The sequence below is a fragment of the Puma concolor genome, chromosome A2 (assembly GCF_028749965.1).
Source record: "Puma concolor isolate L17-30 chromosome A2, mPumCon1.1.hap2, whole genome shotgun sequence".
Classification (NCBI taxonomy): Eukaryota; Metazoa; Chordata; class Mammalia; order Carnivora; family Felidae; genus Puma; species Puma concolor.
The window spans coordinates 33,865,881-33,893,309 of NC_141668.1; the positions used below are offsets into that span (position 1 = coordinate 33,865,881).

At 42.1% G+C, this 27,429-nt stretch overlaps 1 protein-coding gene across 11 annotated transcripts in view; it reads left to right on the forward strand.

The window, feature by feature from the left end:
• Nucleotides 1-27,429, forward strand: part of CTTNBP2 (cortactin binding protein 2) — a 149,823-nt gene that overhangs the window by 98,776 nt on the left and 23,618 nt on the right. For all 11 annotated transcript variants that reach the window (XR_015245348.1, XM_086691745.1, XM_086691753.1 and 8 more), the window contains 6 exons: nt 5,440-5,557; nt 10,006-10,281; nt 12,414-12,509; nt 13,763-13,842; nt 22,844-22,930; nt 23,002-23,101. Coding sequence is in view for 10 of the 11 variants with exons in the window: in XM_086691745.1 (XP_086547871.1) it covers nt 5,440-5,557; nt 10,006-10,281; nt 12,414-12,509; nt 13,763-13,842; nt 22,844-22,930; nt 23,002-23,101 (757 nt within the window). In the remaining variant the exon portion in view is untranslated. The remainder of the gene's footprint in view (nt 1-5,439; nt 5,558-10,005; nt 10,282-12,413; nt 12,510-13,762; nt 13,843-22,843; nt 22,931-23,001; nt 23,102-27,429) is intronic.

Genomic DNA, 27,429 nt, shown 5'->3' on the forward strand with positions numbered 1-27,429 from the left:
AGTGTAATTATTAATAGTTCCCCCCTTTTACTCTTGCAGGTGTACCAGTTTGGGCAGTTGTATGGTAACCCTACTGACCATCATATTCATGTTTGCTTCCATCACACAGCTTCACGTGGCTGCGTCACTGGGTTCCCATGTTTGTCCTCCTCCAGTCTGCTACATCCCTTCTTTCTTAATGCAGCACCATCACCTGGCATTTGTGTTTACTTGCTCCATCTTTTTACTAACTTAATGAACTTAGATGATTGGTACAACTCCAGAATTTTTTCCTTCACAAGTGAATTTTGAATATGTCGCCTCCTCCATACCTTGTGGGCACTACCCTGGGGGAGCCCTCCTCGTCCACTGTCCGAGTTTGTGCAGACTCCGCCAGTCTCCTCATCTGCCGTCTCTCTACTCCGTTAGCCTGCCATGAGAGGGGCCTTTCAGACAGGGGAACTTGCTCATGTAATTTCCCTGCTCAGCATCTTTCCAAGGCTCTATCACTTCCAGGATAAGTGCTAGGTTTTTATGATGACAGACAAGTCCCTTCCTGATCTGGACTCAGTTCACTCCACAGAGACACTTCCTGTCTCCTCCCCTAATGTGTTCTGTGCTCTAAGCAGGCACTGCTGGGCTGCTGTGCAAACATCGTGTGCTCTTTCTTCTCTCCCTGTCTTTGTGTCTGCTGTTCCCTTTACCTCAAATGGCCTCTTCTCCTGTCCTGACCCTTCCCTGCCTGGAAAACCTCTCAGCTTAAATCCAGGCTTCCAGAAGCTAGGTGTTCCCAGGGCACCTTTCCACACTTCACTTAGAGTGCTTGTACTTTAATTATTTGCATGCCTGTCTCTCTTTCCACCTCCTCCCAAAAAAATCACTTTTCCATCTTTGTATGCACTGTGTCCAGCAGAGTCTCTGGCCTGCAAGTACTGAGTATTTGCTGAATTGATGAGTGAATGGACTGTTATTACAGTTCTTTCTTACCGATCTTGCTATCACCAAATGCACCAGTTGCTTTTCAGAATCAAGCTTGTCATGGCACTTTGCTACCTGAGCATATCCTTATGCCTACAGAAAACATATCTTCATGCCAACTCAGCCCTTCACAGCTAACTCTGATTGTCTTCATCTTTGGGCAGTCTCCCCTAAATTTACCTTCTTGCTTATTTCCCATTTTAACAGCCTCCCACTCCCCTGCCTGGTAAGGCAGTGGGCACACCCACAACCCAAGGGTGTTCCCAGCACCCACACTGGCCCACCTGTGCATTTGCAGATTGCTTGTGCTCTCCCTCCCTCTGCCCAATGTCAGATTCCCAGCTCCCTTCCTTGACTTTGGTAGTATATCAAGCTCTTTGGACTTGGGGTTTCTACTTAGTCTCCCTGGCACTTCTACCTTGCTTCTCCACTCTCCTTCAAGGATCATGACAGAGATGGGTCATTGACCTTCAACATCACCTTTCCCCTTCCCCTATGATGATCCTGCAGAGTTCTGGACCCATGACCACCCAAAATAAAGACCACATTCTCCAGCCTCCATTGCAGGTAATGAGTCCACCTACCTATGTTCTGGCAAGTGGGATGTAAGTGGAAACATTAAGCTTAAACCACTGCTTTTTTATTTTTTATTTATTTTTTTTTTCAACGTTTATTTATTTTTGGGACAGAGAGAGACAGAGCATGAACGGGGGAGGGGCAGAGAGAGAGGGAGACACAGAATCGGAAACAGGCTCCAGGCTCTGAGCCATCAGCTCAGAGCCTGACGCGGGGCTCGAACTCACAGAACGCGAGATCGTGACCTGGCTGAAGTCGGACGCTTAACCGACTGCGCCACCCAGGCGCCCCAAACCACTGCTTTTTAAAGTCTCTTTTATAACAGATGTATCTCTATCATAATTAGTAGAACTTTAGCTTAAATCCATTCATCCAGATCTCTTGCTCAACATCACTTGGGTAGAACCTCTTGCCTGGTTTAGGCCCCTGGGACTCCCTCTGCTACTTTCCAGTAGCAGTGACTGGCATCATAGCATTTATCCTCTTCACAAATGGTGTCCATCACGGAGAGAGCTTAGATTCTTTTCTCCACTTTTCCCTCCTTTTCCACATAGTACAACTTGGGACATCACCTCAGTGCCATTCTCCCCATGACTGTATTACACCCTGTGGTCCTCCATGAGAAGCAGAACTGTTACCTTACTCATAGTTCCCACCCTCAATTCTAACAGAGCACCTGGTAGAGTGCTTAGTTCCTCTTCCTTAAAGTGTGGGGATTAGTGAACACTAGGTACTTGCAAAGTGTTGGAACTGTGCCTGGAACTTACTATGCACTCAAGTAATTGCTATGGTGGTGCTTGTAAAGTGTCATTTGGGTGGAGGCTTTCAACCTCTTCGTGTTCCCCATGGAGCCAGCATGGCATAGAATTCACACTTGTAATGGGTTTGGATATGCATCTCCTGCTATCCTCATGGGGACTGACATCTTCCTCATAGAGAAAGTCACTGCTTATATTCTTGCCCACTGACCTACCTGAGTAGAATAAAAACTATATACAACCCACTTTGAAGGTCTGAGGTAAAAGAATCTTCAAGATTTTGGTTGAGGAGAGCCTGGGTGGCTCACCTGGTTAACATCTGACTCTTGATTTAGGCTCAGGTCATGATCTCATGGTTCGTGAGTTTGAGCCCCACATCAGGTTCTGTGCTGACAGTGTGGAGCCTGATTGAGATTCTCTCTCCCTCTCTCTCTGCCCCTCCCCTGCTCCCTCTCTCTCTCAAAAAATAAATTAACTAACAAAAAAAGGAATTTTGGTTGAATCCTTTATTATTTCCCTTTATAATTTGAAATAGCATCACCTAGAATTATATTGATATCAGTGACATTTGTTGATGTGCTGTAATTCCTCACCATTTAATTGAATATTTCTAACTGGTGATTATTACACTGATTATAATATTAACAGCAGCTAATAAATATTGAGAGCTTAGTGCATGCCAAGAATGTGAGCTTTTTATGCATCTTTTCCATTAAGTCACATAACAGCTATATGAAATCTAGATATTTAAATAAAGATAAGGAAATTGAAACAGAAAAATGTTAAATGATTTAGCAAAAAGCATAGATAAAATCATTTATATTGGCAGAATTAGGATCCAGGTCTGTTTTGACTCTTACCTGCTTTTGTTGCAAGTACTAACTTGCATAATAAATGTATCATTTTTATCTCTTATCTGGGAATTCACAAAGATTAGTGCTCAGATTGCATCTTACTTAATTTCTCATTAAAATTAATTTCTAAATCAGCATTTCTGAATTTCTCATTTACTATCAGATGCATTTGCTGGTATTATACAAATTAGTCATAACAGTTTGATAAGAACTGTTGTTTATATATTTGACTTTGTTCTGAGCTCATTTCTTGTCTTAGGGAGTTTTTGAACTTGAACCCCAGACTCACCTATGAAAAACAGACTTCGATTACAATTTTTAGACGAGATCCCTCCAACCTAAGCAGGGGCAGTGAGAAACCAATGTTCTTGTCCACTCCCTTTGCAGGCATACCTCTGGTTCAACTCCTCCATTTTAGAGGTCCAAAGACCTACTCTCCCATCTCCCCAGCATCTGAAAAGATTGCCTACATTAGCTTTGCCCTCAGACCAGCACTGGCTTCCTATTCAAATTTCACTTAATTTGTGGTTTAGTTTTCTCTCTCTCTCTCTCTCTCTCTCTGTCTCTCTCTGTCTCTCTCTCTCTTTGACCTTTAGGGGATTTTCTGTACTTCTTTATGAATTCATATATAAAGTGTGTTTGGGGGGCAATGTGAAGCACCTGGAACTCACACATACTCCTGGTGGGAGTGGAGTTTAGCCACTTATTAAAAGCTCTTTGCAGTATATACTGACCTAGAGCAACATATGCATATCCTGTGACCCAACAGTCTAACTATGTACATAGATCCAACAGAAATGTGTACATATGTCTGTCAAAGGATGTGTACTAGAATGTCCATAGTGGAGCCCAGATGTCCATTAACAAGTAAATTGTGGTACGTTCATATATCCCACAGTAATTTTTTAAAAGAAGGATAAACTATGCTTAGTCCCAGCATATGGATGAATTTTATAGACATTATGTTGAATGAAAAGCCAAATATAAAAGTGAAACTGCAGTATGACTCCAATTATATTAAGTTTATAAACTGGATAAACCAGTCTCTGATATTAGAAATCATCCTAGGAGTTACCCGAGGGGGAGAAGGGTGGGGCTAGTGATTTAGATGAAACATACAGAAGGCTTCCAGAGTGCTCCTTACATAGTTATGTTCATTTTGTGATACTTCTTCAAGCTTGTGTACTTTTCTATGAGGATAGTGTATGCCAATAAAAAATATTTACATAAAGGAAGGGAAAAGTGTGTTTTGTGTTTTATAAAATAGAAAAGTGATGTTTTACAGCAAAATCCGTAGACTTTCAGACTACCTGGTTTACTGTTGTCAGAAGTGAAATCAGCCCAAAGTGTGTGTGTGTGCGCGCGCGTCCGCAAATGCGTGTTTGCAGGGGAGAGATGAGAAGGATATTGCTTATTTGGATGTTTGTTTCCTTTTATGGTTTCTGTTCTATTCAGTTCTGTGCTTATTCTGGTGGGAAATAAGTAAACAAATCATCAAGTAGTAAAAGTTGATTTAGCAGAGGTCCTTAATAAATATCCTGATGTTATTTCTTGCTGTGCAGTTATTTACTTGAAAATGTTTGTACATATATTGTCTTTACTTTGTTTTGAAAAATTTTGGAGAACTAAGAGTTTTCAGTTCATAGGTTACTGATACTTTTTGATGGGGACTTCCTGAAGCAACATAGAAGAAAGAGCTGAAAAAGAGAGAGCACATAACTTCAATATATTGGGAATGTTTTTCTAAAAACTCAATCAACATGGTGTTCATATTTTTCATATAAAAAAATAAAAGTGTAAGATCTCAGTTATAAATGTGCTTGTGAGGACCGTGAGACAAGAGTTGTTACAATGGGAACCCTGCACTTACATGACTAGGGAAACAGTTCATTGTCTAGAATACAGCATGGAGCACCCACCTATAGCAAAGTCTTTTGGCTTTATATTGCCAAATTACCATAAAAGGATACTGTCTGCTGAAGCCAATTTCTTTCTTAATTTCATTCTGCAGCATGAATGATTAGTAATCTGTTCTTTTTCTCTTGAAACCTAAGAGGCTGTTCTGTGGAGCAGTGTTTTGGTCCTGTGATTCACATTTGAATGAAGCACACTCTTTGCTTTCCATTTTGAGCCAGTGTGTAGATTAATGTGTGTATTTGGATTGCTGGAATTGAAATACGATGTCTGGCAGAGAATTTCTGATTTGCTCGTTACAGGCAAATGACTTTTCCCTTGGATTTTTCATTTGAGTTTATTCATTTGGACATGATGTAATAGAGCTCTTGCCTTTCTAGAACTGCCTGGAAATCTTGTGTATGCACGGAGGGCTTGAGCCAGAAAGAAAAGATAAGTGCCATCGGACCGCGCACGATGTCGCCACTGATGACTGCAAGCATCTGCTGGAGAATCTGAGTGAGTGCCATTTGCAGCTTGGTGCCTTCTTCACCCACACTGCTGGCACCTCTGGCATGGTGGGAAAAGATTAATCCAGCTACGGTTTTCTTACTCTCTGCTCAGCCTTCTTTGAACCCTAGTAACTACAAAAACATTTTATCGGTTATAAATGTGGTAATTATTTTTTTCCATGTAGAATGGCTTTTTACAGAATTAGTTGCTATTAAAATAATGCTAGATCTTTGGGGCACCTGTGTGGCTCAGTCAGTTAAGCCTCCAGCTCTTGGTTTCAGCTCAGGTCATGATCTCATGGTTTGTGAGTTTGAGCCCCACATTGGGCTCTGCTCTAACAGTGTGAACCTGCTTGGGATTCATTCTCTCTCTACCCCCCCCCCACTCCCCTCTCTGTCCCTCCATCCCTCTCTCCCCCTCTCTCTCTCCCCCTCTCTCTCTCCCTCCTTCCCTCTTTCCTCCTCTCTCTCCCCCCCCCACTCTCTCTCCCCTGCCTCTGTCCCTCCCCTGCTCCTGCTCGCTCACTCTCTCTGTCTCTCAAAGTAAATAAAAAACATTTTAAAAAATCTTAAATAGAATAATGCTAGATCCTCATTGTATTTTAATGACCTTGGACAGTGTTTAAATAATTACTGCTCTTCTGACTTAGATTGTGTCTCTAAGACATGAGACTAATAGGGTATGAAGAGTCATGGCTGGGTACTTTGCCATCAGCTGATCAGATGAATGTAGGCAAGTTGGTTATCTCTCAACCCCTGGTTGCCTACCTGTCTGTGAAGGTAATGGATGATCTTTTGGGTCTCTTCCAGCTCTAAGAATGTATACTCCTCAGGACATGTTCTGAAAGGTTCACATGTGGGTTTATGGAATATGGAGTTTCAGATTGTACAAAATATTATGACTTCTTATATCGAGATTATCAATCCATCCAATCAGCCAACTGTATCAATAATTTGTTTTTACCTTACATTCTGACATTGCGACAGAAAATGAACAATAAACATGAGTAGTAATTCATTATATGGTATGTGAGACAGGGATATGTGCTACGGAAAAGACTAAGGATTGGGCATATGAGGATGGGTTTCAGCTTGGGTTTTGTGTGTTTGTTTTTTTTCTAAGTTTATTTATTTATTTTGAGAGAGTGTGTGAGTTGGGGAGGGGCAGGGAGAGAGAAAATCCGAAGCAGGCTCCACACTACCAGCACAGAGCCTGATGTGGGGCTTGAACCCATGAAACCGTGAGATTATGACCTGAGCTGAAACTAAGTGTCAGCCACTCAGGAGCCCCTGGGTTTCAGTTTTTAAAATAACGGTCAGAAGAGCCCCCTTGTAAGACATTGAAGCAAACACTTGAAGGGGGTGAGCAGAGCAACGATGTCAATACCTCAGGTAAGAGATTTCCAGGGAGAACATCATCACGTGGACAGAGGTCCTCAAGCAGGAGCATACCTGCTATGTCTGAGGAACTGTGAGGAGGGCAGAGTGCTGGTTTTGAATGAGCGAGGAGAGAGAAGTTACAAGAAGGGATGGGGGTGGAGGTCTGATCTGGCTGAAATTTGTAGGTCATTGTAAGGTAACCATCTCCGTGCTCGAGCTTCAGAGTGATGGGATCTGATGTACATTTCCATAGTATCTGTGGCTGCTTTGTTGAGAGTAGACATAGGAAGTCACAGGCGGAGGCAGGGAGACATGTTAGGCCCTTGGCGTCGTCTTCCAGTGAGAGAGGACAGTGACGGCTCAATCCAGGATTGTCACAGATGAGGTGGTGGAAAGTGGTTGGGTTCTGGATACAGCTGAAGGTGGAGCCAGTGGAACTTCCTGATGGATTGAACCTGCAGTATGAGAGAGAGAAGGGATTTGTGGATAACCCCAAGGTATTCAGCCTGAATAGTTGGCAGGATGGAGTGGCCATCACCTGTCAAAGTCGGGGGGGGGGGGGTGGGAAAGCTGTGGGTGAAGCAGATTTTGCTACTGAAGATCAGGAGTTCCATTTTGGAATTATGAATTGGAGATGTCTGTTAGGATATCTGTGTCGAGATGCCAAGTCAGCAGGAATTCCAGAGATGAGTACGAGCTGGATACATAAATCTGAGAGTCAGCAGTTTATAGATGATATTTAAAGTCATGGGACTGGATGAGATCACTAAGGAAGTGAACACAGACAGAAAAAGTAAGAGAAAGGAGCCTTGCAACACTCTATCATTAAGAAAATGGAAAATGTGAAGGGACCAGCAAAGGAACAACATAAAAGAGTGACCAGGGAGCATGAGGGAATCTTGCAGGAGCATATCAGAGAACAGAGAGAGATCAGTTGTGTCATATGCTATTGATGAGAACTGATAGTTAAATTTTTTAACATTTATTTTAACGTATTAAATTTATTAACATTATTTTGGGAGAGAGGTAGAGAGCAAGTGGAGGAGGGGCAGAGAGAGGGAGACAGAATCCCAAGCAGGCTCCATACATACAGTCAGCACAGAGCCCAGTGCAGGGCTCGAACTCTCAAACTGTGACCTGAGCCGAAACCAAGAACTGGACGCTCAATCAACTGATAGGTGCCCCGAGAATTACTGATAATTGGAAAATAAACTAATCTAGTAGTTGGTTAATAGAAAAAGCCAGTTGAAGAAGGGAATCCTAAAAATATACATTTTAAACATTTTGTGTTAACTTTGACATATAGGGATTTCTTCCATCAATTTTTAGGTACAGGTTTTTACTTTACTATGGTTTTGCTAATAGAAATTGCACATATTCTTATTTGAACAAACCACACATTTATGCTTCATCTGTGATTTCTAGTGTTTGAGGACTTAACGATCTTTTTTTTCAGGGCACCTGGGTGGTCAGTTGGTTAAGTGTCCAACTCTTCCTTTCTGCTCAGGTTATGATCTTGCGTGTGATTCATGAGTTTGAGCTCCTCGTGGGACTCTGCACTGACAGTGCAGAGCCTGCTTGGGATTCTCTCTCTCTTCCTCTCTCTCTCTGCTCCTCCCCTGCTCAATCTCTACCCAAAATAAATAAACTTTTAAAAAAAATTAAGTAAGATAATTTTTTTCTTTCTTTTTTTTTAAGTTTATTTATTTAGTTTGAGAGAGCAAAAGTGAGTAAGAGGGGCAGAGAGCGAGGGAGAGAGAGAGAATCCCAGGCAGGCTCTGCACTGTTCAGAGCCCGATGGGGCTCAAACTCATGAACTGTGAGATCATGACCTGATATGAAACCAAGAACCACCCAGGCACCCCAAAGATAATCTTTTCTAGCTTTATGTAGTTGTCTAATCCATAACTCCTTAGGTGACTTTTTTTTTAATTTTATTTTTTTAAATGTTTGCTTATTTTTGAGACAGAGGGAGACAGAGCAGGAATGGGGGTGGAGCAGAGAGAGAGGGAGACACAGAATCTGAAACAGGCTCCAGGCTCTGAGCTGTCAGCACAGAGCCCGATGGAGGGCTCGAACCCACAAACCGTGAGATCATGACCTGAGCCAAAGTCGGACGCTTAACCGACAGAGCCACCCAGGCGCCCCAACTTTTTTTTTTAGCACCTCCTTTGTTCAGTGTCTCTAAAGTGTCCAACTTCAATTTTATAGGAAGAGTAAGTCATTTCATCAGTTTATGGAATATTTAATTTAGTAATTACAGTAATGAGTTCGACAGACATAAAAGACTAGGGAATAAACACAAGTGACTCTTGGTGAGCACGTAATTCAGTTCGTGAGAACTGGAGTGCATGGGGTGCTGCATAGCTTGGTGGGGCCTCAGTCAGTTGGTGTCACAGAGATTGGAAAGATCATTTAAAAAGCTTCGACTGCACTGTTTACTATTTACTAAATACTCACCAGTATTTACCACATAACCGTTAGTGTGTTAAATTCATTTCAAACATGTGTTCACTGAGTCTTCATAATAATTTAATAGCACATTCCTAACATTTTGTAGAAGGAATTGGGGTATAGAGAGATCAGTTTACCAAGTACACAGGGCTAGTAGGAGGCTGACCCTGAGGCTTAGACCAAGGTCTGTAGGAGTCCAAAGCCACTATCCTAAGCACAGTGACTTCTACAACTGGAACCTGCCTTATTTATGATGTTATCAAGGTTGGTGAGGAGAAAGGGCAATATAGAGAATTTAGGGTCAAGAGAGGGCTCTCATTTTCTCAGATTTTTTTTTAAAGAACTTGAGAGTCTTGCTGAAGGGAAGAGTCAATGAAGTACAAAAGGCCAAAGATACAAGGAAAGACAAATATTTCAAGCAACATGGTTCCAAAGAAGCTGTGAAGAGTTTGGGAGACCAGTTTACTCCAGTAGGAGAACATTCGGTTGATAGTATCTAAAGAAACATGAGAGCTGCCCTTTGCTTTGTTTTTAAAATGTTCATATCTGCTTGTTTTATATAAGTTTTGCTGCTTTTTCCTATCAAGATTTTTCCCCTTAATTCTTTTATTCTTCCAACAGATGCTCTTAAAATACCCTTAAGGATTTCAGTGGGTGAGATTGAACCAGGCAGCTATGGTTCCGATGACTTTGAATGCGAAAACACAATATGTGCTTTAAATATCCGCAAACAGACATCATGGGATGATTTTTCAAAAGCAGTGAGTCAAGCTCTGACAAATCATTTCCAAGCAATCTCATCTGATGGATGGTGGAGTCTGGAAGATGTGACATTTAATAACACCACTGACTCCAGCATTGGCCTCGGGACAAGCAGTGTACGATCCATCATGCTAGGTATCAGCAATCCTGTGATGGAGAGAAAGTTAAATTTCTGGGTTTATTTATGTTTATGAGCTCCATAACCTGATACTTGGTTCACTGATTAAATACAATGAGAGCTCACTTGTGGCAGCTGCTGGTGCTAAAAAACTTGATTATTCACAATGCGGCCATTACATAATGTTGCCTGTTAGTAGAAAAAATGCTTTCATACCTCAGATAATACTCAGAGAGTAAAGAACAAGAAAGCCCTTGATGAGGTTTGTGATTCCACTTGCTGTTTTGATAAATGCAAGAAACAAACCACTTTGTAGCTGCTTGCTGGTGCACAGGTTCTGAACACAGCTCCAGATTTGTACCTGGGCTGGGCCAGGGCTTGTACTACATGAACACCTTACTTCCAGGACAGGAGTCCTAGTGAAGTCTAGAGTTGGAAGAAGCCCTATTCATTGAAGATCTGATCAAAGCTCCCACATGGGATGAGTGAGGGTGATAACTGCTTGTTTCTGTTTGATAGGCACTATGAAACAGACTCCGAAGAACTTGTAAGATTTACTTTCTGGTGAGCATAGTAAGTGCTCTATAAATGTCTCTGGTTAGTTTGTTTCCTCTTGAACCAGGAGAACTAACATCTTTGGGGAACCTGCCATTATTTCAGAACTGTGCTGGACCCTTTATACACAGCACCTCAACAAGTCCTTACAACAGACTCATTCTACAAATAACTAGTTACAAGGTGAGGTCACCTTGTAGGCCTGAGGTCACACAGCAAAGGAACAAAGCAGATAAGATTCAAATCCCAGTCTGTGTGATAGGAAAGCCTGCATATTTTCAACAGCACTTGTTGCATAAGAATAATCAGGGTTGAGGAAACGGTGAGTTTCCTTTTAAATATGCTTTTAATATATCAGCTTATTATAGCAGAAAGGGTTTTATTCTGTTAATTTATAGATGCTAAATCACTTCCCAAAAATGTATTTTACTAGTTTTTAAGGCTGATAATTCATGACAATTTAATTTTATTGATCTTTGGCAAGATCATTAATATAATTACAATTCTTACAGTAGAATTATTGTATAGTTAAATAATTACATTAAGATAATATGTCATAAATGATTCTCAGGAACACATTTTGCCCACACAACAAACTGTTATTCAAGGTGTGGTTGTGCCCAAGAGTCTAATAAATGAAATCAGCACAGACTTGTTCAGAAGAAAATGACACTGCATCATCAGCCTTCATCCAGCTGATCTGGAAACAAGCATATGCAAATGGATATTTACCACCATCAGAGAGATTTACCTCTGTGAGCCGTGGATGCTAAGGCCTGATGGTGCCAGTGTTCATATTTGTGTAGGGCACCTAGTAGCATTTCAGATGTAAAGGTCATTGGCTTCTGTGGGTAAAGGGCTTAGTTTAGTGCCTAATTATATCCACTTGATAACGGGCAACCATGACATTATTTATTAATGTATGTATATAAGTGACTTTACTATATCACCTAACTAGATTAAAGGGACCCAGGCCAACAGATAAGCAGTGAGTTACAGGTGGGGAGTGTGTGTGTGTGGTGGGAATATTTAAGAATTTAAGATCTGTGGATGGGAAGGGACGGAACAAGTACTTCCTACTAATCCGTCCCTAGAGTAGACCCCAAGGAAGTGGCACCCTTTCTGAGCAGGCATGAGCAGAGGGCCCAGACTGTGAGAAGGCTTCCTTTATACTGAGCCCCTGAAGTAACCTGTGTTTTCTGGAATCTAAAAATTTGTTGGAAAGGGAGCGGATCATAAAGGACCTGTTACTTCACCTCATTCAAAGTGCTTAGACTTTGTGAAGCAGGCACTGGAAGAACCATGGAAAGTTATCATCAGCTTTGTTCCTAGAAATATTTCGTATATTTTTGCTCTCCAGATTTCTCTCTTACTCCTAAAAACAGCTTTGGAGAAGCCTCTTCTTTGAAGGCTTGCCTTTTGACCTTTAACAGACATTGTATTAGGGAGTTAACCCCTATGTGATGCTTTACATGTTCTGTGTGTGCTTTTGACAGTCTAAACCCTGGATTCCACAGGAGATTGTATATTGTCCCTTATAAGAAAAATTACTTTGAAGCTTCTTTGACATTTTATTTCGTTTTCTTGAACTTAGGAAATGTGCCATGGTCAGCAGGTCAGAGCTTCACCCAGTCCCCGTGGGACTTTATGAAGAAGAATAAAGCAGAGCGAGTCACTGTGCTTTTATCAGGTAAGAGTAGTCCACACTGAGGTGCTGTTGACAGAGTGTTGGCTTCATGAGGTGTCGTGGTGCTGGGTCTTAAATCTGCATGTTTCTGTCCTGTGTTCTCCAGCAATGCATGTGTGACCCCCTCTATTAAGTAATTCGATGTTTTTTGAAAAGTCTCACTAAGAAGAGGAAAAATCAAAAGCCATGTTTCTGACACCTGTGGTGATATCCGTCCTGACCATTGATTGCTGCGATTCTGATCACCTCTCTCATTAGGAACAAACCAGAAGCTAAACTTAATGTACTGAGAGAGTGACAAGAGACCATGTTAAAAGAAATGCCTTCTGTTACTGTCAAGTCCAGTGTATGATGAATAAGATTATTATAATGGTACGGGTAATGTTTAGTGAACACCTACTATGTGGAAGGCCCTATCATTTATAGCACATTACAAGTATAAATTCACTTAATCCATATAACAACCCATTGAGATAAGTATTTCTGTTTACCCTCATTTTACGTACAAGGAAATTAAGGCTTAGAAAGATTGATTTTCTTGTCTAGGGTTACATAGCTAGTAAGTGTTACAGGAATACTCCATTTCTCAGCCCTTAACTCTAAAAGGGATTTTATCATGCATTTCCCATATTTGGGAATGGATTCTTTAAAAGTTCAGCTAATAAAAGTTGTATTCTATTGTTTGAACTACTTACTGAAGTTAGGGAAAAAAAAAAAAAGTATGAGGTTATCCCAGAAAATTCCTTCAGGCTCAAGCAGTGTATTGAGAGAGTAGCAGAACTTGGGAGGCAAGTGAGGGAGATAGAGTTTGGGAAAGAACATAAAGGGTAACCCCCAGAACTGTGCGCGAATGCTGTCCCAGGCTAGAACTTTCAGAGGGTTGGGATTATCTCTGATAGCACTTGTTTATAAATAATAAAATTGAATCCAGGGATCGGAGCAGATACTAGCGGTTAGTATTCCAGCTGGAATCTGAAGGCCCTGGCTGTGATGAACAGGAGAGATGGGTGGGCTTCCCAGGGGAAGGAAGGGCAGCTGGAGAGGTCTGGGGAGCAGCGGTGGTTTACCAGCCAGTTCAGAGTGTTGAAATATTTTCACGATGGTGAGACAAAAGGTACCTCTTGGTCACATGTCAGCTCTGGCTACGTAAGTCAACAAACATTACTGTATCTTTTATGAGAAGTTTTGTTGTGTCTTGATCATTTACATTTAATAAGGAAGAGCCAATTTTGCTTCTGTGTGTTGCTTTCTTACAGGTCCCCAAGAAGGCTGCCTCAGTAGTGTGACTTATGCATCAATGATCCCTCTTCAGATGCTACAGAACTACCTCAGGCTGGTAGGTGGATGCTGCCAAAGGGGAGTCTTAGGCTCCCATCCCTGACCCTGGAGTATTGGGTGGCCCATTTCCATGTCTGTAGGAGCGGGAGCCCCACTCACCCTGCGCCCCAACCCCATGATCTTCCCCAACAGCCCCTTCCCTAGAAGGCTGCTGGTCACTTAGTTCTGGATTTCTATCACAGTCATCCAGCTGTTCCCACCTGTCACCTGTGAAGTGCTGTGACTGGAGCAGGAGAGGGTTGTCTTTCCCCAACTTGGACTTGACATCAAGTAACTGATCATCAATATGAAAGAGAATGGCTATAAATATCAAGATTCTTTGCTGTAAACTTTATAATTTAGAACTAAGTTAAATATGCTAGAATCAGTTAAAAGTATTGATTTGGCCATTTTAACAGAAACCAAACAACTGTAGTTTGAACAGCATAGAAGTTTATTTTTCTCAAATGTAGAAATCCCAGCAGATGAGAGAGCCAGTAGGGGGAAATGGGGCGGGGTGACCCCGACCCCTGCAGATGTGTCAGCATCTTGGCGCGCGTGCGCGTTCGCTCTCTCGCGCGCGCTCGCTCTCTCGCGCGCGCGCGCTCTCTCTCTCTCTCTCTCTCTCTCTCTCTCTCTCTCTCTCTCTCTCGGTGGGCCACTGTGACCTGGGGTATTGTTGATGTGGGTTTGGTCGAAGAGAGTCACCACTCCCACCCTCAGGTTCTAGCCTGAGGGAGGAGAGCCTGGAGGGCAAGCCCCTTCCTTTCTGGGGCGTTGCACACATTGTTTCCACCCACAACCACTGACCAGCATGTGGCCACACGTTCACCTAGCTGGGATATGTGGTCGCTTTCCGGGCAACCATGCACCCAGGGAAAACTAATTCTGTTATTGAAGGGAACAAGAATATGATTATCAAGAGAAAGTAGCAAATTCTAGACAAATGGTGAACAAATGTAATGTTTTACCTTTGTCCAGTACTTATTACATGCCAGGCAATATGCCAAAGGCACATACATGTCTTATTTATTCCTCAGAATATCCCTGTGAGGTAGATAGCGTCATCCACTTTATAGATAAGGAAACTGAAGCAGAGAAGGGAAATAATGTGCTCAAGGCCACGTGGCTAGTGAGTGATTAAGCTAAGTTTGTGCACTCTTGGGTCTCTGTGAGATCCATCTAAAACTAATATTGAAGGTGTAAAACTTTAAACAAACGTTCATTTTGCCTGCTGCCTTAATTTGGAAAACCTTTTTTAAAAAATGAATGAGTTTGCCAGGGGCCCTTTACAAAAATTGTTTCCATTAACTATGAATTGATGTCTTTGTTCCCCCTGAAGAGAAGTGCAAATTCCAAACCATTCTGTTGATCTGGCTAAACCCAAAGTTGGGAATGACCTTTGTAAAATAGCCACAGTAGCACCAAAACATTAAAAAGCTTTCTAGTTTAGAAGAGATGGTGTCCTGTAACGTTGAGACTGTAACTTGTTTTCTTTGTTATGTGTTCCTCTCTGCCGCTTCAGAGTAAGCCTGGGGGCGACACACAAGTGGGAGGGAGGGCTGCCTTCCTCCTTTGTGTGAGTTAAAGCTGTTGTTGAGTGACCAGTTGGTTTTCAGGAATGTGAGCCTGGGCGCCCAGTAAAATGAGCTTGTAGAACCGCTTCTCTCCCTTCTGCCTCCTCAGCTTCTCTGCACCAGGCAACTTTCTGCTCAGGGCTTTTCATTCACCCAGATGAGAAAATGAACAGAAGGGTGATACAGCAGATTACAGCTGCACAGGAGCCTTGGCTGAGCAGGTCTGTCAAGTGAAATGCCGGCTAGCACATTATATACAGAACATCCCAAGTACATTTGTATGTTTGCCTCCGAATGCCTAAGCCATGGTTTAGCTACCAATGACCAAAAACCAGAGACTAACTAGTTGTTAGTTCTATTCTCAATTTAGGAGTGTTTCGTTTTTTTTAGTTTGGGGGTTTTTTCGTGAGAGAGTGTCAGAGCATGTGCACTCGGTGGAGGACAGAGATTCTTGGGCAGGCTCCGTGCCCAGTGTGGAGTCCAGCGTGGGGCTCAGTCTCACAACCATGATATCTGAGTGGAAATCAACAAGAGTCAGACATTCAACCGACTGAGCTACCCAGGTGCCCCGTTTCTTTTTGTTTTTTAAATGGTGTTATTTTGGGGGCTCCTGGGTGGCTCAGTCGGTTAGGCGTCCGACTTTGGCTCAGGTCATGATCTCATGGCTTGTGAGTTCGAGCCCTGCATCAGGCTCTGGGCTGATAGCTCAGAGCCTGGAGCCTGTTTTGCATTCTGTGTCTCCCTCTCTCTGCCCCTCCCCTGTTCACACTCTGTCTCTGTCTCTCTCAAAAATAAATAAACATTAAAAAAATAATAATAAAAATAAAAAAATAAATGGTGTTATTTTTAAATACTTTCATTGAATATTTAAAATAATACAGATCTTAAATCTCCATTCTAAGAGTTAATAAGGAAACATTTAACTTGATTGAGTTTTGAATCACTAATAATTTATTATAATAGTTGAACTTTGTATATTAACTCAGACTTTTCTTAGCCCGTTGCAATTTTTATTAACTTATTTGCAATCTTGTATTATAATACTTCAGTGATTATAAATAATTATTATATTAGAAAAATACTTAAATAGATCATCCTAATCTGAGCATGACTTTAAAATATAGGATTCTGGGGGCGCCTGGGTAGCTCAGTCAGTTAAGTGTCCGGCTCTTGATTTAGGCTCAGGTCCTGGGATCAAGCCCCACATAGGGCTCTGTTACCAAGTGTGGAGCCTGCTTGCGTTTCTCTTTCTCCTTCGCTCTCTCTCTTTCCCTCTGCCCCTCCCCTGCTCGCACTCTTTCTGTTTCTCAAAATAAATAAATAAACATTAAGAAAAGGCAGGGCTCTGAATCCCCTAGGACATAATTCTTGAGATTCCACTGCCTGTTAGCCATCTACTCCAATATGTGCCATGCTAACCATCAAGAATCACAACTAGGAAATTCTACCTTCTCTTCCTATGTTCCCAGAATAAATTTGCTCTGTCCTCATAAAAATAATGTTGTGAACAATGGCGGTTATGTATCTGAGGCCACAAATCTTGATTAACGCTGTTAGCAGGTGGCCAGTTCTAGCCTTATCACTGTCAGGGCATGGAGGAGTAAATGTGGGTAAGGGCCTAGCAGAAGGAGGAAGGCAGTTCCCCTGTATGAGGAAGAGGGGCTCCAACACCAGCGAATCCTTTGGCCATCACAGCAAAAGTGGAAGAAGAACCTGGGCAGCAGGGCAAGTGTTGACCCAGAGGAGGTCTGGAGCAGGAAGAGTTTATAAGTGCTAGAGGCTGGGTGACAAGGGAGCAGTTAGGTCCAAAGTTATAGCTTATGGGTGGTTTTTTGTTGTTGTTGTTTTTTTTTTTTTTTTTTTTTTTTTTTAATAGCTACAATTCCCAAAGTATTATATTTGTGTTCCTATATGGGGGCCTAGCTTTATTTGAATTTAATAACCAAGTCTGATCTTGGCTTTTCAAGTTTCAGTAAGCTAATTTTTAAAAACCTATGGTGTATTTCTCTCCGTGAACTGTAATTTCTCTTGAATTCTCATTTCTCTTTTATATCTATTCTATAAAGAGGGACCTCAGCATATGGCTAAAAACCCATTCGCTCTACCATGGGCTCCAGCTTTTTTGTAGCCCGGATGGATGCTGGATGCACCAGTACTGTTTGAGGGGATTTTGTATGAATAGGTTGACAGTAGTTGTGTTGTTTGTGGCTTTAAAGTCCTACATAAATTCTTTAAAATCAGTGTCAGAAGAGGTCAGAATGAAACGCCTAGCTACAAAGCCATGACATGGCTAGAGCCATCTCAGCTTTATTGGCTCAGTAAAAACCTTTTTTATTCTTTTTTGAGTTCAGCATCTCAGCACAACCTGGCCTAAAACCATCTCTAGATGGTAGAAACTTTCCCTTAGACTCTGACAAGTGAAACTCCAAATGGAGGCTGAGGTTTATTGCTTTAAAATAATGCCACAAGTCGGAAAACATCACAGGCGCCACATTGACCCTGTTCCTCTGGACAGCAGCTCCTCTGGTGAACTCCATTCCGCAGAAAAACAGCCTGGAGGGCAGGGGAAAACAATCAATGGATGGATGGGCCTTTGTTGAGGTCATTGTTTCCATTTAATCCAGAATTCATTTGCGTCACAAAGCACTAATTGACATGTGATAAGAGCTTCCTGAATAAGCTGTGAAGACACAAGAATAAAGGGGATTGGTACCAATTGTGATAAAGGCCAGTGTCCCTTTACTAATAAGCAAAAATATTCCACTGTCAACACACACTTAGGGGTAATTCTGGCGACTTTAATTCACCTTTAAGAAGTTTGGTTTTTCTCGAAGAGGAGAGAGATATCCTATCGAAACAGTTAAAATGTTTACCTTCCTCCCCCCACTATCTTGTCTGCCAGCCTGTCTACTTATCTATCTGTAGAGCCCTCTGCTGGAGGCATGAAGCATGTGTATTGATAATACCTCAGATCCTGCTGTTGGGAGAAATGTCATTTTTAGCTAGAGCAGATAAACGTGTTTTCTTGGCATAGCTTCACGTTTGCAGTACAGCAACAGGCTCCTGGTAATTTTTTGTTGTTCAGATCTGAAATGGTAACCAGCACATCCTTTAATGAGATAGAACAAATACCATTAACAAAAAAATTGGTAATATCTGAAATGAGGAAAAACCTACGGAATGTATGCACAGAATGTATGAATGAGGCGCGCCTGGATGGCTCAGTTGGGTAAGTGGCTGACTTCAGCTCAGGTCATGATATCAGAGTTCATAATTCCAAGCCCCCAAGTCAGGCTTTGCGCTGACACTGCAGAGCCTGCCTGGAATTCTCTCTCCCCCTGTCTCTCTGCTCCTCCCCTACTTGTGCTCTGTCTCTCAAAATAAAATCTAATAAAGTTTAAACAAACAAAAGAATGTATGAATGATCTGGAAGTCTGTACATTTGTTTTTGCATTTATTTATTTCTATTTTACCTTATTCCAGAAAGCATATTAGACTATGTGAAGACAGAATGCTTGCTGCTAGTGAATGGCCTTTTCAATGAAAATTTTAAATAGAATATTTCCTGTCTGTATTTTATAAGAACCTACAATCCGAGAACAAATGAGTTGTTGAAATTGAAGACAGCGTATCTATGAAATCGGGTTTCTTGCTGTTACGTGATTTCGAAATCAATCTTAAGACAGTGTAGGCAGTTTGACAGATGGCTGTAATGAATAGAGCGCTCTTGTTTTCAGAAGTGAGACAAGATTAAATAGCAATCCTTGTTGAAAATCTCAGGGGTAGAATACTCCGTAAATCTTGAAAATCTGTATCCTGTTTCACTGGTATGAAACAATCCATTCCTTGTGAAAGAAGTTCTACCCGAGAAGTAGCATGGCAGTTTGGGATTAATTTGGAGAGTGCAAGACTTCGGGTTTAAAATTGGACGTGTCTCGTGGTACCCAACACAATTTCCCAATAAAGTGCTTATGAAAAGTGATAAAACGTCACAAAAACAGAGGAAAATAGAACTGAGGTCTCCCTTGGGCAAGAATCTGGAAGAATTTTCCCGTACCTTTAGGGATAAGAGAGTGTTAAACCCACTGATTTGAGGCCTACCTGAAATGAGGTAGGAAAACACTTCATTATTTCCTATGACCATCTTACTAATGATTCAAAAAAGCAAACTGGATACCAGTTAGGAAATTGGGTGTATGTCCTTACCGCAGTCTCTGCTTTTGGTAGTGCCATCCTCCTCCACCTCCTATCAAGATGCGTCCTTCCACATCCATTCAGAGATTAAAGCTAGAAATACCTGAGCAGGAAGTTGGTGGGCGGGCGTTGGTGAGGCTGCTTTATCTGGGGAGCATATTATATAAGCACCCTCAGCAGGATGGATGTTGGAGCGTCCTGCTTCCTTTAGTTCACACATTTGTCTGCCCTGGTGGACAGCCCAGGCCCAGCCCACTGCAGCTATTGCCGGATCCCAAAGCCACAAGCAGAGGCAGCAGCCCACCGTCCAGCGGATGACCTAAGACGGGAGTCAGCTGAACAATTAAGTCGAAAGCAAGTGAAGCCAGTGATGGTCCACACATCCTGCTTTACTGCAGATTCTTCCTGTGGTTTCACAGAAGGAAAAAAAGTACTAATAAGAAGTTAACATTTTACCTGGGGAAGAACCCTGCAGAACAGAATAGAGTTATTCTGAGAACTCAAAATGACACACCTTAGAAATTATGAGAAAAAATGAAAAATTGAGAAGATTATCATTCTCTGGAGAGTAAAAGATCGACTGAAAGCAGGGCAAGAAAGCCAGGGTAGAGAGAAGGCTAAGATTAAAAGCAAAAGTGTTGGCAAGGACCTGGGTGAGGTAAGGAACTCTGAGAGCAACTAAAAGTGCAGTAGCATCATTAAACTTGTACCTGAGACAGTTCAGAGCGGGAGGGAGACGGTGAACATTCTTTTCAGTGTCGTGAAGACTAACTTGAGGAGCTCTCCCCAAAGGAGAAGCAAAAGACAAGAGTTAGGATACTGATGAGCTAGGGGGACAGATGCACTTGCAGAGGACAGAGAGGGAACTTAAGCACTATTAGTTTTCCTTCCAAATAAAAGAGAATTAGAAGAGGAGAAATTACCAGAAACATAATGGAAGAAAAATCTTCTAAGCCAAAAATAGGTCTGACTGTGTATATTGGAAGAACTTACCGTGTTCCATGTAAGATGGGTGGAAAAGAGGTCACAACCAGACAAATCTGGGTAACATTTTGAAATTTTAAGTACATCCCACTTCCCCATCTCTTAGGTACAAATGGGAACAGATTATTCTTTAACAATAATTCCTTAATGAGTATCCATACCCTCACTGCCTAGAAGCAGAATCTCATTTGAATTTTCTAGGATATTCTCTTATGTCTCTGGGGGAGTCCCTGTCCCAGTCTTGGTCCTTGCTGGCCCTTCTACTATTGTTCGTGTCACAGACCCCCAGCACCATAGAGAACAGCCCTGGCCAGCTACGGCTGTGTTCATGCTGTGGCTTCCGGATGCTGGTGTTCCTTGGGCAACTGTAGCCATTGTCCTGTTTCTCTCAAGTATATCATTCTCCCTGATGCTGCCCTAGCCCCAGTGTGCATCTAGCTGCTTCCTTTTTTATTGAAGGCTTAACAATAGAGGAATAATATTTGGATTCAGAGAAAATCACTGGTGGCTACCAAACATGTTGTCTTTCAGAGCCTAAAACCCAGTCCCTAGTCCCTCATTAGTGGTCCCCTTAAAGGACCACATTCCTTTTTAAGCTCATGGTCTGACACCCAGTGGTCAAGCCCCGTTTTCCTCCACTTTCCAAGAGTTACTCCAAGCATGGTTTGGTCTGTTTGGAGGCCAAAAGCCCAAATCCTAAAGGCCCCAGGCAAGGAATGAGTCCTTCTTCCTTCCATGCTAACAGCTTTCCCTCAAGCCTTCCTTTCATATCCCCAAGACTGCCTCTTTCTTGTAGGGATGGACCAGTGGCATATTTTGTTTTACCAGGCCTACCCTAGCCACCCTCAAAGATATGGCCTTCCCTGTGTCTTTAAAAGGACAAACTTATCAGAGCACAATAAGGCAACCATGAACAGACCGTTTTAGGTTTAACGTTTCTCCAAGTCTGGGTGACTCAGTCTTGACACATGAGCTACATCAACCATATTCATTAGGTTTGCCACTTCACCTATACAGATCCTTTTCTGTGAGATCTTTCCAAGAAGAAAGCTGCTCCCAAATGGAGACTAGGGGAGTGAGAGCTCAGTCCTAGGGGTGACCGAGGTGGAAGGGATGACTCCTCTCCACATCTCACTCCAGACGTCACTGCCCTTGTCCCGTGTAAATAGCCACTGGCTTTCCATCCCAGTGTGTGCTACATCCCCACATATTCTCAGGCAAGGTATCCTCACATGTGAGGAAAAAGCTTTAAAAAAATCCTATAGGCATCCAGGCAGGAGATTTTCTCTTTTACAGAGTAAAAGTGATCAATCTCTACCCAGGTTTCTTTGAAACACCCGAGTTCCAGAATGGAAAAATCTAGATCAGGAGTTGATCTAATAATCTTAGAGTCATGAAGATGTCTTTTATGTAAGATGCCAGCACAAAGATAGTCTCCTGACAGCCGTAAAAAGAGTATATTTCTACATCCCTCTTAAAAAATACACAAATATGCATACACATATCAACTATGCAAAGAAACATAACTTAGAGTGGTTGCTTTTCAGTGCTCACACTATCAGTGGTTTGTAGTCTGCTGCTTTATGTTTCTTTGTATTTCCCAGAATTTCCTTAGTGGAATTCATTGCTGTTTTACATACCCCTAAAAAGTAAAAGAAGCACTGGGAAAATTCAAACTAAGGAGCATGTGTAAGAGATAATAATGAAACATTACAAAACATTTGCAAGGGACAAAATACACTAGGCACTGTGTTCCTAGCTTACCTACTGAACCTCATTGTAGAAATTACAGGGAAGAGGAGAGCCGGGGTGGCTCAGCCCGTTAAGCATCCGGCTTCGGCTCAGGTTATGATCTCGCAGTTCGTGAGTTTGAGCCCCACGTCAGGCTCTTTGATGACAGCTCAGAGCCTGGAGCCTGCTTCAGATTCTGTGTCTCCCTCTTTCTGTGCCCTTTCTCTGCTCACACTCTGTCTCTCAAAAATACATAAACATTAAACAATAAAAATTATAGGGAAGAAAGAGTATGCTTTTTAATAAAGTGTTAGCTCTTTTACTCAATGTAGTAAATAAATACTAAATTTGCCAGTATTTCACATTAAAGTGAAAGACTTCGAGTGCCCAGTGCATACAGTTAATCCTGAAAATAATATTTTTAATATTTTCAAAAGCTGAGGACAATCAGAAAATTTCCTGCTTGGGTACCACTTTTTTTTTTTTCTTCTTCTTAGCATTTTCACTGAAGATTTCTTCTTGGTTTGTTAATAGGTCGAGCAGTACCATAATGTCATCTTCCATGGCCCTGAAGGAAGTTTGCAAGACTACATAGCACATCAGCTTGCACTCTGCATGAAGGTAAGTACCCATTACACCTATCCCCCCCTTTTCCTTGAAAGCAGGAACTAATTGCTCGTTTCTTATCACAGCACAGACAAATGGTTGCAGGATTCACCTGTGAAATAGTGAGAGCCGAAGTGGATGCTGGTTTCTCCAAGGAACAGCTAATAGACCTGTTCATCAATAGTGGTAAGACCCTTCCAGCAGACTGAGTTGTGGTAACCGAAGGGCATGATCTTCAGTGATGCTGTTAAAAGGAAATAAGCTTTCTTTCTAAGGGGTAAATTTAAGTTGACTTCTCCATTATCCAACAGCTATGGGATGAAAAGGAACATTTGCAAAAGAATTTATTTTTGTGTTTCTGGCATTGCATTGATTGCTTATCCCACATTTTCTCCCCCCCCCCCCCCCCATCTTTTGTTTGTAAATCATTATCCGTTGTGAGCATTCTATGTAACTGGCACCAGAGGTATACTAAGGGAGGAGGTGTTGGGAGCCGTCCATCCTAGCAGGACTAAGTATTGTGCCACTGATGCTGTTTAGAATTGTATGGTGATGATAAAAAGTAGATAGACTTTTGGTATTATTCATAAGTTCTCTACAACCAAAGCACCCGTATTGAAGCACCTGAGGTAAACTGCTTTCTCCACCTAACCCTCGGCATGTCATTGACTGGCATTTTGCTAAACATATTACACACGGTAATTAATTCATTTAGTCTCTACAACAGCCCTGTGCCAGTAAGTAACTTACCTGTTTCAAACATGAAGAAACTGGCACGGAAGAGGTTTGGTATCTTGCCACAAGTACAGAGTGGCAGAACCAGGATTAAACACGTTTATTAATATAACTTTTTCATGAACTTTCTGTCTCAGGCTCCAGAGTTTAACACACAAAGCTTGATCACAGGTGGCTTTAGCATACCCTGCAGAGCACAGCATGGCTAGCAACTCCAACATGAAACTGCAATGGACCAGACTCCAGTCTTCAAAGGCTCAAGGCCACAGAGACCCCTGGGGAGAGGGTGCAGGGACTTGGTGGGGGTGGGGTGGGGGGGAGGGGAGACAGTTGCAAGATCAGTGGTAGATGAGTTGAAATGCAAATTCAAATCTTTTAAGTGTGTCTGTCTCACCTTTGGAGCCATGATCAAGGACTAGGTCAACCTTAGGAAGAAGGAAATAACAGTAGCTTTTAAGTCAAGAAATAAAGTTAAGAGGCAGGTTTGGGGAAGAACTGAGATCCCACAGACCTAGAAGCACATTTTAAGGACAGGAAAATCCCACTAGAATCTGAATGTTACTATAGCGCATGAGGTTGATCAGAAACTAGTGAAAATTGGCTGCAGAAAGCTGTTTTCTCTGCTGCTGTTACTAATAATCACTAGCTTTTATTAAGCTCTGACTCTGGTCGGCCCTATTCTAAATACCCTGATTTAAAAACATGAAAACATTTGAAACAGGAGGTTTGAGTACCTTGCCCGAACAAGCCACAGCTAGGACACAGCCAAGCAGGACTGAAACCGTTACTGAGCCTGCCCTTAATCACTGCCAGCCACTGCTCCTTACAAACTCTTCTGTGCCAAAATTTCTATTTCCCCCACTTAGTCCTATAACAAAAGCCCACTACATTTTTTCCAATTTTCAGTCTTGTTTCATCTCAAAGTAAGAAGCTAAAATATTTTGTTCTCACTCTGTCAGGGCAGATAGCAAGTACAGACTGAATTCTCTCTGCTCTAAGCTTAGAGAGCTAAAAAAAAAAAAAAAAAAGTGGAGAGCAGTGAATCCGCTCATAAAGGATGGCAGAGGTGATGAGCACACCATTTCTAAACCTATGTGCGTGGGGCAGCATCTTAGGACCTCCTCTTCCTAATTCCCGGTCTCTCGGCCCCTCCCACTTGAAATCCGGTCTTGGCTTGACAACCTGAATGTCCACAGGCGCCAAGAGGCCACATTCAAGGGTGAAGCACTCTGGCTGGGGCTGCGGGGGGCGGGGAGGCATGTCTCCATCTACAGGAGGGCAGCGGCTCTCAGCTGCAGCAGCTAGTTGCTTTCTGCAGTGCAGATCCAGTGTCGTGTGGTCTTGTGACTCTTAAGAGATCCATTTTTAGTGAAAATGTAGGATTTTCTTCTTTCAGTGTTGTCAGTTATTTCAATTTTCAAAGCAACATGAGGACCGTGTGGAACTCCCAGGTCCTCTCATTCATAGACTCCTCATCCTTCTCCCAGGTCACGTCCTGCCAGGGGGGTCCTGGCATAACTTTTTATCCATCCCTTTGGCACCATCCTACCGTTTGCCCCCTTTTCCTGTATTTCCTCTACTTTCCTGTAAGTGGCTGCTCTGTCTACAGCTTCTCCTCCTCGAACTTCCTTCACAGGCAGTCATACCTTTGGTTAAGCTGTCTTTGATCCCTGCCCCGCACATCCCTCCAGCGCCCACTGAACTAAGGTAATGGCATTCAAGGCCTTCCATTCGTAGACATTGATTCACCTGACTGGCTTATCTGACCCTTCTTTTTTGTTTTTTAAATTGAGGTATAATCGAGATATATAGCATTGTGTAAGTTTAAGGTGTTGACTTGATACGCTTAGATGTTGGGAAATAATTACTGTAACGTTAGCTATACCTCTGTTACCTCACATAATTACAATTTTTTTGTGTGTGGTAAGAGGACTTTCTTAGTAACTTTCAAGTATGTGATACAATATTGTTAATTATAGTCACCATGCAGTACATTAGATCTCCAGAAGTACTCAGTTTCTAACTGAAATTTTATATCCTTTGATCTCTAGTTCCCTCACCCTCACCCCAAGCCCTTGCCAACCACCATTTTACTCTGCATAAGTTTGGCTTTTTTAGATTCCCCATGTAAGTGATATCATACACTACTTGTCTTTCTCTAACTCTGTTAGCATAATACCCTCAAGGTCCACCATGTTGTTCAAAACGGCAAGATTTTCTTTCTCATTGAGTAATATTCCACCGTATGGATATACCACATTTTCTTTATCTGTTCATCTGTTGGCACTTAGGTTCTTTTCATATCTTGGCTACTGTGAATAATGATGCAATGAACATGGGGGTGCAGATAACTCTCCGAGATCCTGATTTCATTTCCTCTGGGTATATATACCCAGAAGTGGGATTGCTGGACAGCGTGGTATTTTGTATTTTTTGAGGCACCTCCATGGTGTTTAACATAATGGCTGCACCAGTTTACACCCCCACTACCAGTGCTCCAGAGGTTCCCTTTCCTCCACATTCTTGCCAAAACTTGTTATCTACTGTCTTTCTGATGACATCCATTTTGACTGGTGTGAGGTGATGTCTCATCGTGGTTTGGTTTTGCATTTCCCTGATCATTAGTGATCTAATACATCTTTTCATGGACTTGTGGGCCATTTGTATATCTCTTTTAGAATATCTGACCCTTTTAAAATAGCGTCAGTGCTCCAAGAATATGCTGTTTCTTTTTTTACAAAGTGTCCTTTGCTTTTCTACTCTCCGTGTCTTAGTTCATGCTGCAGCTTTCATCTGAATGATAAACACACAACCCCCTGCCCCTGCCCAAAACGCACGCTGTGACTACCACACTGCAGGTGCTATGCACAGTATTATTGGGCAGTACTGATTAAAACAGACATGGCTTTTGCCCTTTCAGAAACCATAGACAAAGCCCCTATTAAAATGCTCTAAGGACACTTCAAATGAAAGCTTCTCTGATCCCTCCAGATACTTCTCCCTCTAATGAACATCATTAGATTTGGTTTATACCTGTGTCCCACCTAACTGTAGGTCAAGGCATTGAGGGGTATTATTTGAACTCTTGCCGTGGTCCACTCACGCATATTGTGAAGGCTAGTACTATACCCAGTTCTATTTCACCTTGTACACTGATGGCTAACGAATACTTGCTGATGAGTGGGTGAATCTGATAGAGGAAATAGCATGGGCAAAGACCAAGGGAATGCTAGTCATATGTCATCTTCAGGTACCAGCAAGTGCAAGCTGCTTACGGTAGATTTAAAAAGAGTTAGGTGAAAGAGTGCAGAAGTTGATAACGGAGCAGGTGATGACAGGGCATAAAGATAGAGTGAACTGGAGTTTCAAAATGAAGTTTTTGGACAGCTGACTGAGGCAAAAAAAAAATCCCCATTTTAGCTATCCGTTTGTGTAGGAAATGGTGTATCATCTTTAAATAGGACAGGAGTTTATTCTTTATGTGGCTTAGCAATTTGTGATTATCAACTGTCTTTTTTTTTCTCTTTTTAATAACAAAGACACAAATACAGGTTCATCTGCTAAGACCTTGAATGCAGTTGTCCAAGTTAAGCACTGGAGCATATCATACATGCCTCCGTGCCCAGTCAGCTGAATCTGGTTCTGTGTCTCATCTCCACTTCCCGCTCTCTTCCCCCCACCTGTCATTTCTTGCTCAAGCGACTGTGGGGGCCCATCACTAACCCTTCTTATTTCTGCTGGTCACTCCCTCACAAGCCTCTGCAGCTCCCAGAGGGTTC